At 40.0% G+C, this 20,990-nt stretch overlaps 1 protein-coding gene across 4 annotated transcripts in view; it reads right to left on the minus strand.

Annotated features, from left to right (window-relative positions):
• The window catches only part of LOC132117284 (ankyrin repeat and KH domain-containing protein 1-like), a 62,058-nt gene that overhangs the window by 5,296 nt on the left and 35,772 nt on the right, over nt 1-20,990 (minus strand). For all 4 annotated transcript variants that reach the window (XM_059526461.1, XM_059526460.1, XM_059526458.1 and 1 more), the window contains exons 5-28: nt 20,347-20,494; nt 19,965-20,198; nt 12,729-12,823; nt 12,397-12,634; nt 11,695-11,886; nt 11,498-11,607; nt 10,994-11,081; nt 10,601-10,728; nt 10,344-10,487; nt 10,072-10,174; nt 8,300-9,157; nt 5,984-6,117; nt 5,754-5,865; nt 5,520-5,665; nt 5,272-5,414; nt 4,973-5,186; nt 4,584-4,759; nt 4,327-4,489; nt 4,091-4,186; nt 3,883-3,999; nt 3,597-3,762; nt 830-1,322; nt 487-642; nt 85-234 (exon numbers count right to left, since the gene is read on the minus strand). In XM_059526461.1, the coding sequence (XP_059382444.1) occupies nt 85-234; nt 487-642; nt 830-1,322; nt 3,597-3,762; nt 3,883-3,999; nt 4,091-4,186; nt 4,327-4,489; nt 4,584-4,759; nt 4,973-5,186; nt 5,272-5,414; nt 5,520-5,665; nt 5,754-5,865; nt 5,984-6,117; nt 8,300-9,157; nt 10,072-10,174; nt 10,344-10,487; nt 10,601-10,728; nt 10,994-11,081; nt 11,498-11,607; nt 11,695-11,886; nt 12,397-12,634; nt 12,729-12,823; nt 19,965-20,198; nt 20,347-20,494 (4,604 nt within the window). The remainder of the gene's footprint in view (nt 1-84; nt 235-486; nt 643-829; nt 1,323-3,596; nt 3,763-3,882; nt 4,000-4,090; nt 4,187-4,326; nt 4,490-4,583; nt 4,760-4,972; nt 5,187-5,271; nt 5,415-5,519; nt 5,666-5,753; nt 5,866-5,983; nt 6,118-8,299; nt 9,158-10,071; nt 10,175-10,343; nt 10,488-10,600; nt 10,729-10,993; nt 11,082-11,497; nt 11,608-11,694; nt 11,887-12,396; nt 12,635-12,728; nt 12,824-19,964; nt 20,199-20,346; nt 20,495-20,990) is intronic.

A 20,990-nucleotide genomic window follows, 5' to 3' on the forward strand; every position in this document is an offset into this window, starting at 1 on the left:
AAGAGAGTAAGCATATGTAAGAAATTCCAGCAAAGAGAATCAGTCACTTGCTAGAGTCCTAATAATGTTCTGCATAATTTTTACCTGATTGTAATCATTCTCTCTCCATTCTTGTCTTTCTGTTTGTCCACGTCGATGTGTGCGCCTGTAACATCTTGGATGGCTGTAATGTTGCAGCCACCTCTACCCATAATCCGAGACACCACAGAGGCAGGGACAGAGAGCTTCTTGGATCTAAGGGAGAAATTACATAGCTAGATTTTTGCCCATGCAAAATCTGATGACATAGTACTTCAGTGTTTGCAAGGAAGTTTCAATTCTGTTATTGAAGTTTTTAGCACATTGCTACGTCTAAAGAGCGTATCCCAAAGTTTCTAAGATATTCGGATCCTTAGACATAGCTTACATCCTTGCTCCACTGTAACTCCTTTAGTTTTTTTTTAATCCTGTTAGTTTTAGATTGCAACATTTCAAAGTGACCCTCACCTCCGAACCACCTCTTTCCACCCCTCTTCTCGCTTCAGGCCCCTCTTTGGGCTAGTGAGATTCATCTTACTGTTGGGCGAGGTGACTGGCAGTGAAATGGTCTTGAACGAGGGGGGCAGGGAACTGGGGGTCAAGTCACTGCTGATCTCATGAGATCTGTTAATGTGAATAGAAATGGGAAGTTTAATCATTGTCACAATTTATTTTATTTTTTTTGCAAAAACCTGTAAAATTGAAATCCAGTATCTTCAAGAAGATAAACTACTAGGTAAGATCTGTCAAATGCTGAGGTAATGATGTGACAGTGCAGTAGCAGCAAGCAGTAGTACATTCAAAATCTTACTTCTGTGGTCTGGAGATGGACACTGTGACCTTCTCCTCAGAAGAGCCCGGCAGCGATGGCCCGTGTCTCTTCTCACTTGCGACATATGGCTGGTTAGAGCCTGCAAAGACCGAAGGGGCGGAAGAGGATGACGATGAAGGCAGGTCAGGTAGATCGTGGCTCTTACTGCTGTTGCTGCTCTCGCTGTTGCAGTCGGTGCTATCTAGATTCGAGTCGCTGGTGCCTCCCGGTTCCCCACCCCCTCGAGGTTCTCCATGGATCTTATTTTTGTCAGCTTTCTGCTGCGCCAGTGCCACCTGTGGGTCTTGAAGTATTATCGGTTCACTAGGTGAATCCTTGGTCTTGTTCTTTTTGTTTTTGCGATTAGTGCTTGGTGTAGTGGCCACATTGGCTCGCTTTTTGCCGAACGTGTTAGTGAAAGTTGTGGAGGTGGCGGAGATACCAATGGTTGTGGTGGTGGTAGCACTTGGGGGCTCAATGGGAACCTCCACTTCTGCAGGATAAAATAACAACAATGCATCAGACACCAGAACAGAAATATTTTATAAAACAGATACAAAATTTAATTTAGCCAAAAACAAATTAAATAAATCTAATCGCTGAAAATGTTTATATATATTCAAATTGAACAAGACTCAAATGTGTAAAAACAAACTCTGTTTAAACTCCGCCTGTAATATAAATTTGCTTTCATTAAAAAAAAAAGATAAATGAAACATAGCAGTATATATTTAGCAAAATGTTCCCCTCTAAAAAACAACAACATTCTTACGAACTATCAAGCAATGGACTTTCCTGAGGTAAATTTAACGTTACATATTTACAAGCCGTTTTATAGTCCTTTTTTCTGTGGTTCACTTGAATTGAGGCTGCTAAAGCAACCTGTCATGCCACATTAAAGAGTACCAGAATTACATTTACTGTTTGAATTTTGAAATAAAGTCTGACTTTTTCCATTTTGTCAATTTTGTTTCATATCAAAAGTAACAATCACAAATCTTGGTTCAAATAATGTTCAGTGAAGTTTTGTTCAGAATTTAGATAAGATGAATCTTGGGATTTAAGAATCTATATAGTTTCATCAAAATAAAGATTGATTAAAATCAGGAAACCGGCCCTAGTGTCCACACAGCTGACATGTTTGCCTGTTCCACTTTGTAGACATGAAATGGATGTTGTCACAGTCAAAATGTGTCATTCGACCCCTCAATATCGATACCTGTTATTATGTCAATTTTAGAGGAGTTCGGTTTTATTTCAGGTTATAAAATCAATCTTTCTAAAATCAACCGTCCTACTCTCACCCTTTTTTCAGACTCATTATATTTAGGGGTCACTATTACTAAAACCTTCTCTGCATTAAAGAGAATTTCTTGAAGATATATGATCAGACATGATAAAAAATGGGATAACTTTACCAAGCAGGTCTCATTAATATGGTCAAAATTTATATTTTACCTACATTTTTATTTCTACTTCAGTGTATTCCTTTTTTCATTAATAAAGCATTCTTGAAGATATATGATCAGACATGATAAAAAATGGGATAACTTTACCAAGCAGGTCGCATTAATATGGTCAAAATTTATATTTTACCTACATTTTTATTTCTACTTCAATGTATTCCTTTTTTCATTAATAAAGCATTCTTAAAAAAAAAAAGATAAAAAGACAAAAGACAAGATGGTATCTCAGTTCATTTGGAATAATAAATGATTCCATTCATTAAGACGTATTTACAAAGAGCTAAATCTATGGATGGTATGGGCCTACCTAATTTCCAATTGTATTATTGATCATATAACATACGAGCCCTTTCATTTACACTTAATTCTTTGGCTGACTTGACGGAGATAATCTGTCATCTTGGCCGGGACTAATTTTCTCAACTCCGTCTTCTCCTTCATTTAGGATAATAAACCCTGTAGTAACTCAGTCTTTTAAGATATGGTCTCAAATAAAAAAACTTTATAAATGGCGTGGATGCTCTTATTCAGGCTCCATTAACTTCTAATCATTAATATCCTCCATCCATATCAGATGGATAAATTCGTAACTGGTTTGAAAGTGGATTTTGTTTACTCAAAGATTTGTTCATAGATGGTTATTTTTTTCTTGTTTTTTCTTGTTAAAGGTGACACATCTGTTATTTTAAAGAAACTCTCACAACTTGAATGTAACGCATCACTGGAATATCTACGTGAAGCATGACGGGAAAATCTGGGAATAAATATTACAGAAGACCAGTGGGATGACGTGCAAAAACTGGTTTACTCCTCCTCAATATGTGCTAGACATGGACTTACACAGTTATAGATATTGCACAAAACTTTCCAAGATCTGTGGACAATCAGGTGTGTCATTATCGCATGTTTTGGAAGTGTCCCAAATCATTACTTACTGGTCCACAATTTTTCAAATAATGTCAGATATTAAAAGACGGCCTCTGGATCAAGACCCAGTATTAGCACTTTTTGGGGTTAATGATAATATTACAATATCAAAGAGGCAAAATTCTTTGATTACATTTGTGATGCTTCTTGCACGAAGACTTAGCCTTCTTAATCGTAAACAACCCCAATTTGGTCAATGATTTCAGCTCTCCAAACATTCTGGTTGAACTTTAGTGTATTTTTAGTTGCAGAAATTTCACTGCATCACTACAGAAGATTACAATTTATTTTATTAAAAAAGGAAAGAAAAAAAAAGACCTGAAGCTAGGCATTTTCTATGATATCTGGGTATAAACAGACAAGGTGCTTCTAACCTTCTGCAGAGTCCTCCTTCTGATCCTGCATCTCATAGAACACCTCTTTCACTTTAGCCTCCTCTTCCTCCATCTTCCTCTTCTGCTCTTCCTTCTTTTTCTTGCGCTTCTCCTTTCTCTTCTCTCGCTTTGCAGCCAGAGCCTGCTTTTTGCTTTCTTCACGAGACTATGATTAAATTTGAGAAGAACTTCATACATCATGCTGCAGATTGTGGTGACTAATATAAAAATCCTCAAAAAGTTAGTTAGCTCAACAGTTAGACTAACTGGCCAACTTAAGACAAACCTTCTCCAGATCAAGTTCCTTAAGTAGAATACTGGCGTTCTTGTTCGCCTCAGCCGCCTGCTGATCTTTGGCTTTGACAATGGTCTCCATGCACTGATGACACTTTTTCAGCAGTTCCTGCAGAGTGAATGTGAACGTGAATTCAAGACTTCAAATAACGTAAATAGTCCTCTATAGGTATAAAAGGCTGTGTTTTGGTCTTTTATACCTTATCTGCAATAGTGGCAATATATCTCATGCACTCAATGTCAGATGGGAACTGGTTGACTTCCTTCACCAGGTACTGCACCACTTTTACATGACCCTAAAAAAGGATTTATTTCAGTGCTTTACAACAGATTATCATCATCCATTTTTCTACAAAAGAGCAGCACAGCACCAGTGACATTTAGACATAAGCCAAGATGCTCATCAATCCTATGGCCAGCATGACAAACTGCTCACCTTGCGGAACGCTGCCATGAGGGGGGTTATTTTGCGGTTGTCTGCTGCATCCACATCGGCTCCAGCCTGCACCAACAGCTGAACCACATCAAAGTGGCCACCGTTAGCAGCAAGCCACAAAGGGGTGTTCCCCTTCTTATTTCGCACATCAATGTGAGCCCCTCTACATTAACAGAGCAGAAACAGCAGCGTGAGATACTACATTCTGGAGAGAGGATCGACTTGTACTGTACACCACCAGTGTTACAAAGACACACCTGCTGATGAGAAGTTCACAAAACTTGTAGTGACCCTTGTCTGCAGCAATGGTGAGGGCGGTGTCACGAGAGGAGGGAACTGGAGGGGCATTGACATCTGCCCCTTTATCCAACAGCACCCGGCCAACTTCAGCATAACCGCCAGACGCAGCCTCCATGAGAGGGGTGAGGCCAGTCTAGTGGAAAGAAAGGTCCCTTTAACATTTAGTTAATGGTAACATTTGCAATTAAGTGCCAAAAGAACATGATGTAGGTTGTATAATTCAGTTTTTACATTTTTACAAATTCAAACTTTATTAACAGGTTTCTGCCATTTTCTTTCATATCATGCTGCCCTACACAAGGACAACACTGCCCAAGTAATTACACGTGGAAAGGTGATCACAGACCTTAGCGCGGTGTTCCACGTTGGCTTTGCGGTCCAGAAGCAAGCTGACAACCTCTGCTCGGCCTTGGAAGCAGGCCAAGGTCAGTGCTGTGTTACGATTGGTCTCGATCTGTGCATTGATATCAGAGCCCATGTCTAACAGCAGCTTCACCGCAGGCACATGGCCGTTCATGGCTGCCAACATGAGCGGAGAAATGCCCAGCTTACTGCCAGTCCTGAAAAAGAAATAAGAGTTTATACTGTTAAAACAAACAGCGTCTTAACAAGAGTCTTGATTAAATCAGTGGGAGATGTTCTGACCTAGAGTTGATTTCAGCACCAGCATTCAGAAGGATCTTGATGATGTTGACGTAGCCCCCAGAGGCTGCCAGGCTGAGCGGGGTGTAGTCCGAAACATTACGGTGCTCCTTGTTAGCCCCACGAAGCAACAGCAGCTCCACCACCTGTAAATATGGAGAAAAACTAATGTATTTTTCAAGTCTTTGGTGCAATTTGGAAGGTTTCAAAGCTTATCTTGTGAAGAGGCAGAGTTAACACTTTTAGGGTACCTCTTGTCTGCCACCTGAGCAGGCGAGGGACAGAGGGGTGTCTTTGGTCCTCTCAGACTGAGCTTCAATGTCCCCTCCCTTGTCCAGTAGGATCTCCACCACACCCACATGGCCCGCAGTGGCAGCTAGGATTAGGGGAGTGAACCCTGTGCGCAGACACGTAGAAAGACACTCAACATCTCTTTAAATTTACTATACCGACAACTTCATGGATCAAATGAAGAAGCATCTTACCCTTCTTGTCCCGGTGCTCAATGTTGGCCTCACGTGCAATGAGCACTGAGACAAGCTCTTCATGGCCACCTGCGCAGGCCAGGGTCAGCGCCGTGTCATGATTGCTCTCAGTCTGAGGGGAAGATATAGAATTTGCTTAAAAACATATGGACAATCTGATGCATTAATTTATGATGTCTGCAAATGTTCCACAGCAGTCATTTTGCTGAATGCAGAGAAGATGGTCTTACATGTGCGTCAATGTCCACTGAGGGGTACAGAGGGAGCATGGAGGGTGGGGAGACTGTGTTGATGGGCGTCTGTGCGGAGGGCTGAGGGGAGGGCGAAGTTGTAGTGTTTACCACAGGCACTCTGCTGTTCACAGCTGCAAAAACAGATACCAATGTTATTTTCACGGGATAAAGCAAAAAAAAAAACAAATCCCGGGCCTGAACTTTTCTCTGTGGGCGGGGCAGCACATGCAAAACATGAAAATTACTGTGGCAACTTTAATATTTGAAAGAATACTATGGCAAAATGATTGCTTTCCTTATTCAAACCGATTTCTTTTTTTCATGAATATATGGTTGACCTGAAGAATGAAAGCTATACCATACACTTGGAAAATTATGAGATCTATTACCGCTTATTGACACTAGGGGTGTGACAATACACTTAGCTCACGAGATGAGACAAACTGCAGATACTTGGTACACTAGAGCAAGACAATATTTTAATACTATTTTTAAGAATTTTTCAAGGACAAAATGTCTTTTAATTACAAAAAGTAAAACAATGCATTGTATGTATTATAAATACCAGAAGAGGGTGCCAACGGCCTGGTGACATTTCACTTTACAGCGTGATTCAACAATGTTTAAATCTTTTCAATTTGAATATTAGAGATCTTGTGTGAACAGGACATTTTCAAAAATCCCGGTAAATTTGTTTTGGCGATCATATTTTTATGGAGATGACGTGATTATTCTGAGCTGTTTACAAAGCCCAGCTGATTTTTTTTTTTTTTCTATATAAATATGCACTAGATGGACATCTTTGACCACTGCGCCCCTCAGCTTTTTCAACGTGTCGCACTTCATTCATCAGGGCTGCGACTCCGCAATTGGATAAAAAAATACTGATTGGATAGTAATGTTAGTTTGGCTGAGACTGAAAGATGTGCTCCTCACATACCATATTGGTAGTCGAACTCATGGACTCGAAAGTGATACAAGGTTTATATATATATATGTGTGTAGGATATCTATATATCTCTCTCAATACATTGGGGAAGTCGTGGCCAAGTGGTTAGAGAGTTTGACTCCTAACCCTAGGGTTGTGGGTTCGAATCTCGGGCCAGCAATACCACGACGTAGGTGTCCTTGAGCAAGGCATCAAACCCCCAACTGCTCCCCGGGTGCCGCAGCATAAATGGCTGCCCACTGCAGGGTGTGTGTTCACAGTGTGTGTGTGTTCACTGCTCTGTGTGTGTGTGCACTTTGGATGGGTTAAATGCAGAGCACGAATTCTGAGTATGGGTCACCATAATTGGCTGAATGTCACTTCACTTTTTATATCTAGAAATCAAAATCGTGAATCGAATTGTCCGGTTGTATTGTGAACAATGACGTCATCAATATTGCTTATCAATTTGAGCATGATTGAGACCAAGAAGATATTAGTGAAGAGGGTAGTGCAGAATCTGTGCAAGCATGACTTTCAATGGTATTTTTTGTTGTCTCATACTTTTAGATATGTAAATGCTACTGCTTCTGTTAGCTTTTAATATATGGTTTCATCCTGATTAAAGCTTTAATACAGTAGGGCAACTGCACGTGTGTCCACGTATAATGCTTCTCATAGCCATGTGAAAAGTGTATAATTAGAACAGTTCATTGTTGGAACTGAGCTGGTGATATGAGAGAGAGAGAGAGAGAGAGAGAGAGAGAGGAGAGAGAGGAGAGAGGAGAGAGAGGAGAGAGAGGAGAGAGGAGAGAGAGGAGAGAGAGGAGAGAGAGGAGAGAGGAGAGAGGAGAGAGGAGAGAGGAGAGAGAGAGAGAGAGAGAGAGAGAGAAATCCAGAGCATGTGCAAAAGCAAGGGGACACGAGGAACAGGAAGAACACAGATTTTGAAACTTGTGAATCCATTATTGTTAGAAGACAGAAAATCAATTTTCATATATAATTTTGATGGCATGGCAACAACTCTTCCACTTCTCTAAAGGAGAGCAACATGGTCTTCCGGGGGAGGGTTTATCTGGGTTTGTGACGTCATGAACCCGAGAAGTTACTCGTTGTCCCCATGAACCGTTTTTTTAGGCATTAAACTGCCTTATTTTTAAAAGACAATATCTCAGTTTGCGTTGAACTTTGTGTCCTAACTTGCAGATATTGTTAATGCTCAAACAGCAACATTACACACTTATATATAAAAAAAGAGAAATCGCAATCAACCACCCCTTTAATGCCAATGGTAATGCCATTTCATGGATTGGAAATTCCATTTCTAATCACTGGTTGACATCCTGAAAGGAAACCAAGACAACCCCTAGTTGCAGTGAGCTCACCCGCCATGATGTCATCAAGCGTATCTGTGAGCGTCTGTGCGGGCGTGGCGACCATGAGTCCGTCGGAGGCCTGTGCGAGAAGCCCTGGCCCCAACCCCGTCAGCTGCTGACCCAGCAGCACCCTCTGCAGGTCTGGGCTGCTGCTTAACGGGTACTCTGCATTACTGAAGTCTGTGGACTGCTGCGGGGTGAGAGGCTGGATGGGAACGAAGCTGGTCTGCAGAGGAAGACTCTGGAGGACCTGGTTCTGAGGTGGTGGAGGCGGCGTGGAAAGAATGGTGTGCACCTGTGGCAGCTTAGCACAGTCGCTATTGTCTTCTTCATCCTCTTCCTCTTCGTCCTCCTCGTCGTCGTCCTCATTGGATGGGGTGTGCCTGTGGTCCTCCTCTTTGCGATTAACCTCGCACTCGCTGTCAGAGCCCAGCTGGGTGGCCTGCAGTGGCAGGGGGGTGCCGGGCGTCTCCACCCCTGCCACCTGGCCCAGCTCCTCCTTGAGCCCCTTGGTCTCCATGTATTCTTTGGTGAATTGCTGCTGCGTCTTCAGCTGCAACTGCCTCTCCACCTTCTGCAGCTCCTTCAAGATCTTCTTCTTCTTCTGGACCTGCTCCTCGCGACTTTTCTTTAGCTCCTCGATCTTGTCTTTGGTGAGCGGCTCACCCTGGATGAGCTCAAGTGAATGCATCTGGGCCTTCTCAATGGCACTTATGCGCTGGCCCAGCTCATTCAGCTTGCCCTCCGTCTCCTCGACAATGCATTCCAGAGGCTGGTACGGGTGGAAGGGCGGCAGCAGGTCGGCGTCTAGGCCACCCGAGGCCACGGAGTTGCTCTGAAGAGAGCTCAGCCTCTGCTTGGATGCACCTGAGAGAAAAACCAAACAAATGCTCAAACCAAAGAGCCCCATGCTGTGCAACTCATCAGCATCTAGTCATTATAGTCAACTGAATGTGTTTCTCTGTAGTCCAAGTCGTTTCAATACTGAAAGCCCTCCTTTAGACCAGGCATTTCATATCTGATGCTGGTTTCTGGATGTTTTTAGTTGGAATGCATTTACACCATTCCAATGCATCTCAAGTGTGAGTGCAGAGTCTGTTGTCTTTTTCATACTGTGAGAACATAAGCAGAAAAAACAGCAAAGCAATTCCTGTAATGCAGTTATAGGCAATGTCGTTCCTGGAGTGCTGCTGCCCTGCAGAGTTTAGCCCTAACCCGAAATTATACACACCTGAACAAGCTAATCAAGGTGAGGTTTTTTATCAGGGTTGGAGCTAAACTCTGCAGGGCACCGGCACTCCAGGACCGATGTTGCCTACCCCTGCTGTGATGACTCAAAATGATTTATTAAAAATGATTATTTGCAACCTTAATAAGCATGCACACCACTTACCTATCTGAATGTAAATATCAAAAATGCACTTGCATTTATATGTAATCATCAGATAGAGAAGCTTAAGTGAACTCTTCACTTGTGAACTGATAGCATTTATGTACTGATATTGGATCATCAGTTCTCTGCTATGTTTACACTGCCAGTCCAAATCTGATTTATGTATCTGATTTGAAATCCTATCAGACTGAAATAGATTTCCAGAAATGTGTTTTGAATAAGATATCAAGCCACATATTAATATAGCTTGAAACGGATACGTAAAACTTTTTTTTGCCATTCATACTTGATATATATAAAACATGATTTGGACTTAAAATCTGAACAAGGCTCTAGTCAACTTAAGCAACATCTAGCTGAATAAAGTAACTTTACCAGACAAACTAACCTTTGCTTGTAACGGGTGGGGATGTGGGGATGGTGGAGGGCACTCTGTCTGGCTCCTGGGGGGGCACCACCATAGCCAGGGCTTGGAAAGGGACTCGAGGGGCCTGCATGTCAAACAAAATTTAACACCATTAAATAAAAGTGGAAACTATTTTATAAAACATTTGTGTTACATACACGCCACAAATTGGTCTTTTCATATTTCGAAGCATCAAGTAAATGTTAAAGAGGGTAATTTGAAGTGACTGTTAGACTCTGTACGTTTCCACTCACCTGAGAAGTGTCATGAGAGGGGGGTGTGAGCTGGGACAGGTCTGGGGCAGGGACTGACAGAATGTTGTTTGGGTAGTCTAGCAAGTAGGACACCACATTACTGTGACCACCTTTAGCAGCTTCAATCAGCATCGTGGAGCCATCCTGTGAGCATAAGAGAAACTCATTAACACAGAGGACCGACCAGAGTTTGTGTGACCACATAACACCCGTTATCATCTGGAGAGTGTAATTCTCAGGGAGGATGGACCCCTCACCTTCAGTCTGTGGGTGGGATCAGCACCATGGGCTAACAGCAGCTCCACCACAGCCAAGTGGCCCCCCGCACAAGCCAGAGAAACCACTGTGTGATCATTGTTGGCTGTGGCTCTATTCACATTAGCACCTGCAGACATAAATGTGAAAATGAATTTCAAAATACAATGCAGATAACAAATGGACAGAAGCAGACATAAAAAAGTAAATTCATAGTTGATCCTCATCATCTGATGCAAATATAAAAACCATTTATAAATACACATTAACCTGCATTAAATGGGGGTTTTTTTCTACTGAAAAATGTCAGTACTGATAAAGGTTCACTTTGTGTTGAGTATTTTCACTAACATTTATTGTTCGCTGCAGCCCTAATTCAGGACATTGCAACTTGCCTTTGCTGATGAGAAACTGCACAGTGCACAGGTGTCCTGCTCTGGCCGCTTTCATCAGTGGAGTCCTGCCCCCTTCTGATTCATGTTCCTGAGAAACAAAGCCACCAGTAAGCTCCAAAAATACTTTAACAGTATAAACTATAAAGAGAAATAAAAATACAAGGTCCCACTTTATATTAAGTGGCCTTAACTACTATGTACCTACATAAAAAAGTACTTATTGTATTCATATTGTATTGCAAAACACTTTTGCTGCTATTGAGGTGGGATAATGGTACGTTTAGAGACCGCTTTGGTGGTATTGGTGGGTTTGATGGTAATTAAGGTAAGGGAATGTTTAATTACAGAAGTAATAACATGCAGGTATTTATAATGTAAAAACATGTACATACACATAAAAAATGGATCCACATGATTAATTTAAATGTAAGTACATAGTAGTTAAGGCCACTTAATATAAACTGGGACCAAATACGACAATGGTAAAAAAGGATATCCACACACCAGGTCAGCTCCTGTTTGCAGCAGCACGTCGGCCACATCTGTGTGTCCGTTCTCACAGGCATATGTCAGAGCTGTGTCACCCGTGGCTGTTGTGGCGTGGACATTAGCCCCTGAACAGATAGAGAGTAGTGTGTTAACATGTTACGGTGTCACAAAAAGAAGACATTTCAAGAATTACATCTGACGTAATGCCTCACCTGCAGCCAACAAGTATTTGACCAGCTCCAGATGCCCCTCCTGTGCAGCTTCCATGAGCGGGGTGGAGCAACCCAACTCAATGTCCGCCCCAGCTTTGATGAGGAAATCAGCCACCTCTAGGAAGCCTCCGCAACATGCCAGAGTCAATGCGGTCTCCTGCGTCTCCTCTGTCTGAGCATTAATATTTGCACCTAAAACCAACAGATAAAAAAATATTCCTTCAGTTTGTAAACTTGGAAAAGGAATCTATATTCAAGTCTGTTTGAAAAACAAAGCTTGATGCAGTCAAAACATCTAATTCAACATTTGTGATAGTATCACTTTGATTCTGATTTCGCATTACTAACTTCCTGTTTGCATTTTCAGTGGTCCATTCACAAGTGGTCAGTAAAGACACATTAGAGTTTACACTTTGTCTTAACATGCATTTTTATAATACATCTCCTGTGAACACATAATTTGTGTGTTTTGGCTCAGAATAAGTGTTATTGGTATTGATTTTTGGTATGCTTTCAAAACACATCCCATAACCCCTCAGGTTTAACTGTGGATGTTTGTGCACATTCGGCAAACACATTCGGTGACTACCTCTGGAAGTGGCTGAAATTTGATTCAGAACTTTTTATATCCTATTTTGCACATGTATTAAACATTGCCAAATCCTATAGGGGAAGTCTATAAAACCGAGGTGGCCCTGGTACCTTGTGCTAAGAGCAGTGCTACCATCTCTTCATGGCCCTCACGAGCTGCCTCCATCAGTGGAGTATAGCCCTCATCGTTCACCTCCTCCAGGTTGGCCCCCCTCTCGATCAGAAGCGCCGCCAGCTCCACATGTCCCCCGCAGGCAGCCAGCGTCAAAGGCGACTCAAATGAGTCAGCAGGCATGTTTACCTGTGCCCCACTATCCAATAACAGTCGTGCCACCTCCACATGCCCATCCTACACAAAACAAGCACGAGAACAATGTCTCAAAAGACCTGCGCAAACATCAGAGGAAGTACCTACAGACTGTGTAGATAGGAGATAGTGTTACCATGCAGGCCTCCATGAGTGCAGTGTGCATCTCATCGGTCTTGTGCTCCTGGTCGGCTCCTGCTTCTAAGAGAAACCGGACCATGTCCAGGTGCCCTAATGAACAGACAGGATACAAATGATTTCACCCCAAAAAGTTTTAAACTGATTGATTTTATAATATACAGTTGGTCATATGTGTTATATTATGTATTGAAACATGGTTTCAATGACCATGTTTGCATGCATATCAACATGTTTTGTTTTTCCTCAGCAGCCATTACTTCGGTCTTCAGAGTAGAGACCTGTGCAAGATTATGTCCCACAACTGCACACTTCCGCAGAAAAATATCATGTTTTGTCCTGCTCCGGACCACAAAAGTCCAGCATAAATAGATGATCCAGAACCATTGATAACTTTTAAGGTTAACATTTGTAGTGATTATAATTCTGATACCTAGTCATGTAGCTTCCTTTAAAATATTGTCATAACCTGCCAACCTTGAAGAAATTTTATGAGTACTACAAACAACGCTATATGCTATAAACAAACACATTATTTTTCAATTTTCCATGCATAGTGTTTAAACTTTTGCATTGTTTAACTTGTTAAAGGTTGCAGATTAGGGCTGTCAACGAATATTCTAAATTCGAATATGTATTCGAATAGTTTAAAAAAAACTAATTTCGAAGGTGAAAATTAATATTCAAATAAAAAAAATGTGGAAAAAAACGCCCACGGTAGTAGAGGCGGGGCTGTCTGCTTTGCGAGTGGGCGCGCTAGCGTGCCTGAGGGTTCAGGGACAGGTCACAGGAGTCGCACTGTCTGGCACAGCATCACTGCTGAAAGTTGACACGTCTTCATGGAAGATGCCAGCAAGTGCAGAGTCCAACTCGACCGCAGCAGAGAGTATGAGGTAAAATTGTTGACCCGCGAGATTGTTGTATGCAAGCTATTTAAGATACAGTTAGCATACCATTCGACCACTAGCAACATGAGGTCACATCTCAAAAATGTGCACCCAAATGAGCATGGCATAATGTGTGGAACTCCAGCTAAACAGTCACGTCTTGACACTTAACGTTACTTTGCATCGCCCGCCGCAAGCACTTTGTCTGCAACATGACAAGAAGCCATAACGGATAAATTAATTTCGTTAATTACTAAGGACATGAGACCGATCAGTATCGCGGATGGGGCACGCTTTGGGGAGTTCTGTCAAGCAATGGATCCGAGGTTTGATTATTTATCGTTTCATGTCAAGGAAAAGTTCCATGTTTATCACAGCACAGCTCGCTCGGAGCATTCAATGTCAGTTCTATATGCTGCAAAACTTCAATTAATATTAAAAATATATGTTTCAATCACTGAATGAAGCCTGCTATATTTGGGACAACAGTCGCGACCTTAAATTGCTTTACAAATTACAAAACTCTTGATCAGATGTGTTTGTTCATTTAAACCGTTATGCGCAGAGAACGTGAGGGTGAGAGAGCGTGAGGTCTGCAGTCTTGGCCATTAGTTGATTTCCTTGTTTTTGTATAGGTAATACGTTGTCATATATGTTTAAACTTAAATAGACTATCTATACAAGTAGTTATGTCTCTTTGTATTATTTTTGCCTGTTATTGACAACATGCGCCACCAGATGTTCGAATAGTTCGAATATTCGTGTATTTTTTAGAGGGAATATTCGAACGTCAATTTTGAGCAATTTTGACAGCCCTATTGCAGATTTTGCTTTTTTAAGTAGTGCATCAGTGAAAGTTTCTTTGTAACAAATGCTGCCTTTGGAGGCAATCATGACTTTTCTTGTCACCAGAGAACTAAACATCTCTGTGCTCATATTAATAGATTATTATTAATGTTGAAAAGAGCGGAGAAATTTTTTTTTTCAGGTTTTTTCAGGGGGAATAAATTGAAAGAACAGCATTGTTACATCTGTTACAGTTACATTTATTTGTTACATTTATATTATTAACATCAAGCTTTTGAATGGTATAGTATTGCATATTGTTATTGAAACTTCATAATGTTTCACTTGATTATACATTTAGTCAGGAATTATAGTTTGGAAAAAGTCTAACTAGTAAAATGTTTACACGTTATGTGAAAACTAGTACAAGTATATAAATAAATAATAAGAGACTACTCATGTTTATTATCTCTGCTGAATAAAGTGCTTCATTCTTTTTTCTGAGGAAATCCAAATCTCAAATACACAACCAAACCACATTCCTCTCATCGCGAAGCAAACAGTAAAATAAAAAAAACTTTATTTAACATTAGAATCTGAATAGAGAGTTCAGACTCACAATGCTGAGAAAATAAAAAAATAATATATATATATATAGATAGATAGTAGGGATGGGATGGTATGAAAATTTAATATCACGATTATAGTGACTAAAATTATCACGATTATCAATATTATCACGGTTTTGTTGAAACGAGATGAAAGTGTTCAAAAATAGTTGATGCTCACACTGAAAACATTTCAGCAAGTTTTATATTTAATAATCAACAAACAACTAATAAAACAAGCAACTCTATGCACTTAATTTAAAGAAAGATTGAATTCTGTGGCATTTCCTTCCTTACAATGAAAAGTGTAGAAGCATCGAAAAGTCACTGACTTTCGCCATTCCTTCTCGAAAAAAAACAAAAAAACATTGTGCGCTGCGCTTGCGTCAGACTGTTGCTGGCTGGACATGATTTAATAGCGAGTTATTAAAACCGCGATAATCAAACACGGTTTTAATGATAATTCATTTTTAAACGATATTACTAACCTTCAGCACATTTTATCACGGTTATCGATAAAACCGGTTATCGTCCCATCCCTAATAGATAGATAGATAGATAGATAGATAGATAGATATTTTTTTTTCTCAGCATTGTGAGTCTTTTAACACAGAACAGTAACAATCTTTCATAGTCAGACATTAGTTTAAACTCAAATATAAACAACGCATTATTCATGCATTTTACTTCTAGGTTTGTATAATAAGCTGCTCAAGCAAGCAGCAAAACATTTAAACAATAATTAGCCTACTTTTCTTGTTAAAATATTTAAAATTAAAACACCAGAGACAGAAACAGTCTCGTGCCTTTTGCATTTAAATCTTTATCACAAGCAATCCCACAGGTCTTAATGAACTTTGTTTTTCTGCTTCCATAAAAGTGAATATATATATAGTTTTCCTTGTTTATCTAAAAGTGCACTTTTTCTTGTTTTAACCTAGCCAAAAACCCATGTGTTGCGTGTGAAACAGCTTTAATTAGTATACAATTGTGAAATTACTGCATTTCCGTGTCAATCCATGTTAATTTTTCCCGCAAACAATGCACTTTCACTTTAATTCAGCGCCTGCAGAACAGCAAAAATAGATTCTGTACGTAAGCGATTGCTGCACTGCTGCAGACGCACCGCTCTTGGAACGCACTGACGGACCTCGTGCAGCTGGAATCCGTTAACATGGGTGCATAAAAAAAAATACGCAACGCATACACACTAGAGGTCGACCGATATATCGGGCCGATATATGTCATTTTTTTATATATCGGCATCGGCCGATATCCGTGTTGAGTAGCGCCGATTTAAAGTCAGGCACGTCGGCGGGCAGCCCCGTGTTATTGGTGCGGTGGAAAGTGCTGCGGCTGCCGCTGCAAGTGAAGCACCCCAAGCTTCAACAACAGTCCTGGGAGATAAAGGTAGTCAGAGAATTTCACTCTGTAAATGGGGTAGAGAAGTTGGCAGCTCTAACAAACACTGCAGCATGACGTTACCAAAGTAAACTGTCTCTGACGTTACTCTGACCCGCTCAAAGACAGAACCGTGCTCGGAGAGACAGCTGTCCTGGAGCTGCCCAGAACGGTGAATGACAGTTGAATTTTCCATCCAACTCATTTGTATTTAGGGATGTCAATATTCAATAATTTTTACATGATCGATCGTAGTTTAAATTAACGATCAATTAATAACTAGGGGTGCACCGAAATTTCGGCCGAAATGGCATTATCGGTTTCGGGCCGAAATAAAAAAAAACAGCCGAAAACGTAAACCGAAAATGAATGTCACCCGCCCCTCCCATCGGTGAGCAAGCGCTAAGGTTTCACTCACGGTCGAGCTGTTATCACGCGTCTGCCTATAAAAGATTAATCATGTCAAAGGGCTGTCACAATAAAAAAAAAGCTTGTCACAAAAGCTGCACAATCGATCGGACCAACCAACACAAGTTTCGAAAACGAAAACAGGGAATCGATTTTAACGGCCTTCTCTCGGAGCGCGTCCAGCTCGCCACTATACGCTCGCAGCGAACGCGCGTCACACAGCAACTGCAGGTTCTGACACACACACACACACACAGAGAGAGCCTATTAGTGCATAATATCAATGTAGCCTTCAGTAATGTTTTTCATTGATGTTATGGCAGTCCACATTGCTGACTTGTGCGCGTCTCAAGCGCCCTCTTTACGTTCGCCCTAATGCCTGTTTAGTTGTCGGTGGATTTGCCTATATTTGGCGTTGAAAAACGGATCAACGCCAAATATAGGCAATTTACTAACGATTCAATGAACACTTTGCCTATGTCTCAAAAATCGAACAGGATTTTTTTTTCACAAAAGTGACAGCCCTATACGAGAGGACACCAAAGTTGCAATATGTAACATTTGTTCTGCAAAAATCTCCAAAATTGTGGATTTTTTTGCACAATTTTTAAAAAACTTTTATTTGATGGAAAATAAAACTTGAAGAATAATTATTATTTATATTTATTGTAAAAATATTTTCTGTTTTGTTATGTAACTGTTTATGAAAGTTTGATTATTATATTGTGATTTTTCAATTCAGATCCATTAAATCCAAGCAATATATATATTCGTTTTTAAAAGAAGCCATTTTCGGCTTCAGTTTCGGTTTTCGGCCAAGTGCATCCTAAATTTTCGGTTTCGGTTTCGGCGCAGAATTTTCATTTCGGTGCATCACTATTAATAACCTTAATGCTGCAAAATGCGTCTGCAGCGGTATTATTATTGTGTGCAAAAGCCACTTGGGAAAAAAAGCTTTCTCACCCGAATTAAAGGGGTTTTAGTATGGATAAAATGCTAGTAGCAGGACTGTAAAATGAATAGATGTGATTATGATCATTTGATAAAATTAAGAGAGCGTGCCATACGTTGGAGATCATTTTACTTTGTTGACTGTTTCTCGTCAAGGAGACCGCTGAATGCGCCTCTTTAAATGGTTTCGTGGTGCTCGTTGTTGTATTTTAAAACGCAACTGCAATGTTTTCAAATGACACTATAGTAGTGGTGCAACGGATCATCATTGATCCATGATTTGTTCGGATCAATATCTTCGGTTCGGCGCACACGTGACCCGCGGATTGATTTATGAAAAAAAAAAAAAGTTGCGCATGTTCAGTCCACACTCAGTGGTCATGGCGAGCGGAGGAATGACCCGCGCATTTTGGCTTCCCTGTCAGATATAATGATGAAGGAAAGAGGTTAGAGTGAAAAGATCGTGCCAGATCTTTATGAACAGGAGAAGAAAAAAGTTGTGGATGAACTATCCCGAGCATCCTCTGTTCCGCTCACGACAGAAGGGTGTACGTCCAGGAGGACGGAGAGCTCTGTGACGATAACTGCTCACTTCACAGCAGACTGGGAGATGAGAAGTCCGGCTATTATGTTAAAAAGATGATATTATGCCATGTGCACTTTAAGTTGATTTCATATATTTTAATTTAATAGTTTAATGTTAATAAAAAAAGACAAAACGTATGTTTATATGTCTTGGCCTTTTTTTTTTTTTTTTTTGCTGATCCGAAAAATTATCTGATCCATACAAGGACGAGAGAGTGCGGGTTTAACTAGATGTATTTGGAGGTTATTGCTCACGTCTCGTTGTGCACATATCCAAATGTTTCCATATTTGCAATGTATCTGAATGTTAAACTATAATATTTTTATTTTTTTAAATGTAAACTAGACGGAAAAGATCATCCTCTTCACATGAGCAAAAACGTCCTTGGCATAACAGCAGAGTGGTCCGGTATACTACAGTCTATTTAAACAGACCAGTGTAACCTTTTGTGTGTTTAGTTGACTCTACTTTATTTTAATAATGAACAGACTGCGATGTAAGTTTGAAATTAGAATGCACTTTAGATGTTCTGTGTCATTTATACCAAACACAAAAGTTGCTGGTTGCTAGTGTGTTTGCAGCACTAATGTTATTTATTTTTTATATTTTATTTTTTTATATTTTTCAGTTTAATTGATTTTTATTTCTAAAATTGTATTTAAATGTATATTTAAGTTTACATTTATGTTCCAACAAACTTGAAAAATTCTACCTGATAAATGCTCTAAAACTTTTATGTAAATGATTGACTTTTTAGATATATATATATATATAACCTGTTTTATATATTTAATACTTGGTCAGTTTATTGATTTGTTTGGTTAACTTTGGATACATTTTTTATTTTAATACAGTGCAGTGCCCAAAATTAAGATTCGGTAGATGGTTCAAGTCAGTGCTCAATAAATGATAAGTTTAGAAATGTTGTGCATTCACTTATTATTAGTGTGACATTTTAGCATGCAAATGAAGGGGAAATCTTCAAGATATCGCCCCTAAAAATCGGCAGCACATATCGGCCATCGGCTGACCCTCACCTCTAAACATCGGCTATAGAAAAACCCATATCGGTCGATCTCTAATACACACTGCAGACGGAGTATGTGTGAAACAGGCATTATAACATAACACCAGAGTACTGCTGTGTGTACCCTCACAACGCCTTCGCAGTCGCTGGCATAACGTTCGTTCCGAATGTTGAGTAATTAAATACATCGGTACGGCGGTATATTAAATATCAATATCGTAAAGAAAATATACACCGGTTTTCGGTATGAACCGGTATACTGCCCAGCACTAAATACTAGCCATTTATAAAAATGCAATTTGGTAAAATTCTCTTCTGTCTGTATTTAATATAGCCATTTTCACACTTTCAATGTGCAGATATACATGAATGTTCAATTATAGTTGAAATTGTGTAAAAAGCTTTACATAAGACCCAAAATTCAAATACAGACATATGACTACCATTAAATTCAATATCCAAAAACTAAAAAAGTTTCCTTAGTCTGGTTTTGACAATTGTACTTTGATAATCAAATAATACCATATTCTGATTACAATCTTGTGTATGTGTAAACACTGTATGATACAATGGGACACACCTTTATAGCAAGCAAGTGTGAGTGCGCTCTCCTTAAACTCATTGGAGTGTGTGTTGATTCCAGCGCCGTACTCCAGGAGCACACGAGAGACCTCCACGTGGCCTGCACTGGCAGCCTCCATTAGCGGAGTGTGACCATTCTCGTTGTGATCTTCAATGTTAGCACCCTCCTTCAATAACACCTTTACTACATCAAGGAAGCCTCCAGCACACGCATATGTTAATGCTGTGTTGCCTGAAAGAAAGGGGAAGACAATGGATGAACAAGTTGGTGTGTGCAAGCAAAAGGGTGAAATTGTCCTTTACTCTTTTCGGTCCATTTATGTACAGCTTCGTTTCATACTGTTGTTTTCATTTTGTTTATTTAAAAAAAATTGTAGTACCCGTCGAGGACTGTGCGTTAACATCGGCTCCATGCACTAGGAGCAGTTTGACGATGTCGACATAACCACCGCTTGCAGCAGCCATAAGTGGCGTGATGTCTCCTTTGATCCCTCTGTCCTCCACGTTAGCATGCATGGCAAGCAAGACCTAAAACCAGTCAAATTCATATCAACAGATGTTTTTTTTTTTTCACAAACAACCACAGTGCATACTTACACTAAAACTGAAAATTAAAAGGTAAGGCATGTAATTTCTTCACCACTAGCAGCACCATAAGCAATCAAAAATGGAAGAATTGGTCTAGAAATAAAGAGCCTTCAGATACTGATATTGCACCAAGCAGCTAGATCCCTACACAAATGAACAAACAAGTGTTTAATATGCATGACCTTACTTAAACATAAAACTTACTGCATATACATAAACACACGCATACATATTAGAAATAATTAAATATATTTATAAACAAAACCTTACATTTGAGGCATCAACATTAAGGATACTGGCCTTGATAATGCTAGTTAAGTAAACATTTTAGTATAGCACTTTTAACAATATGCATTTTCAAAGCAGCTTTACAGAAAAACGTTAGTTATAACATTTTTTTTTTTATTAAATGTTAATGTTTTTTTTTATATATATA

This window comes from Carassius carassius, chromosome 36 (genome assembly GCF_963082965.1).
Source record: "Carassius carassius chromosome 36, fCarCar2.1, whole genome shotgun sequence".
NCBI lineage: Eukaryota > Metazoa > Chordata > Actinopteri > Cypriniformes > Cyprinidae > Carassius > Carassius carassius.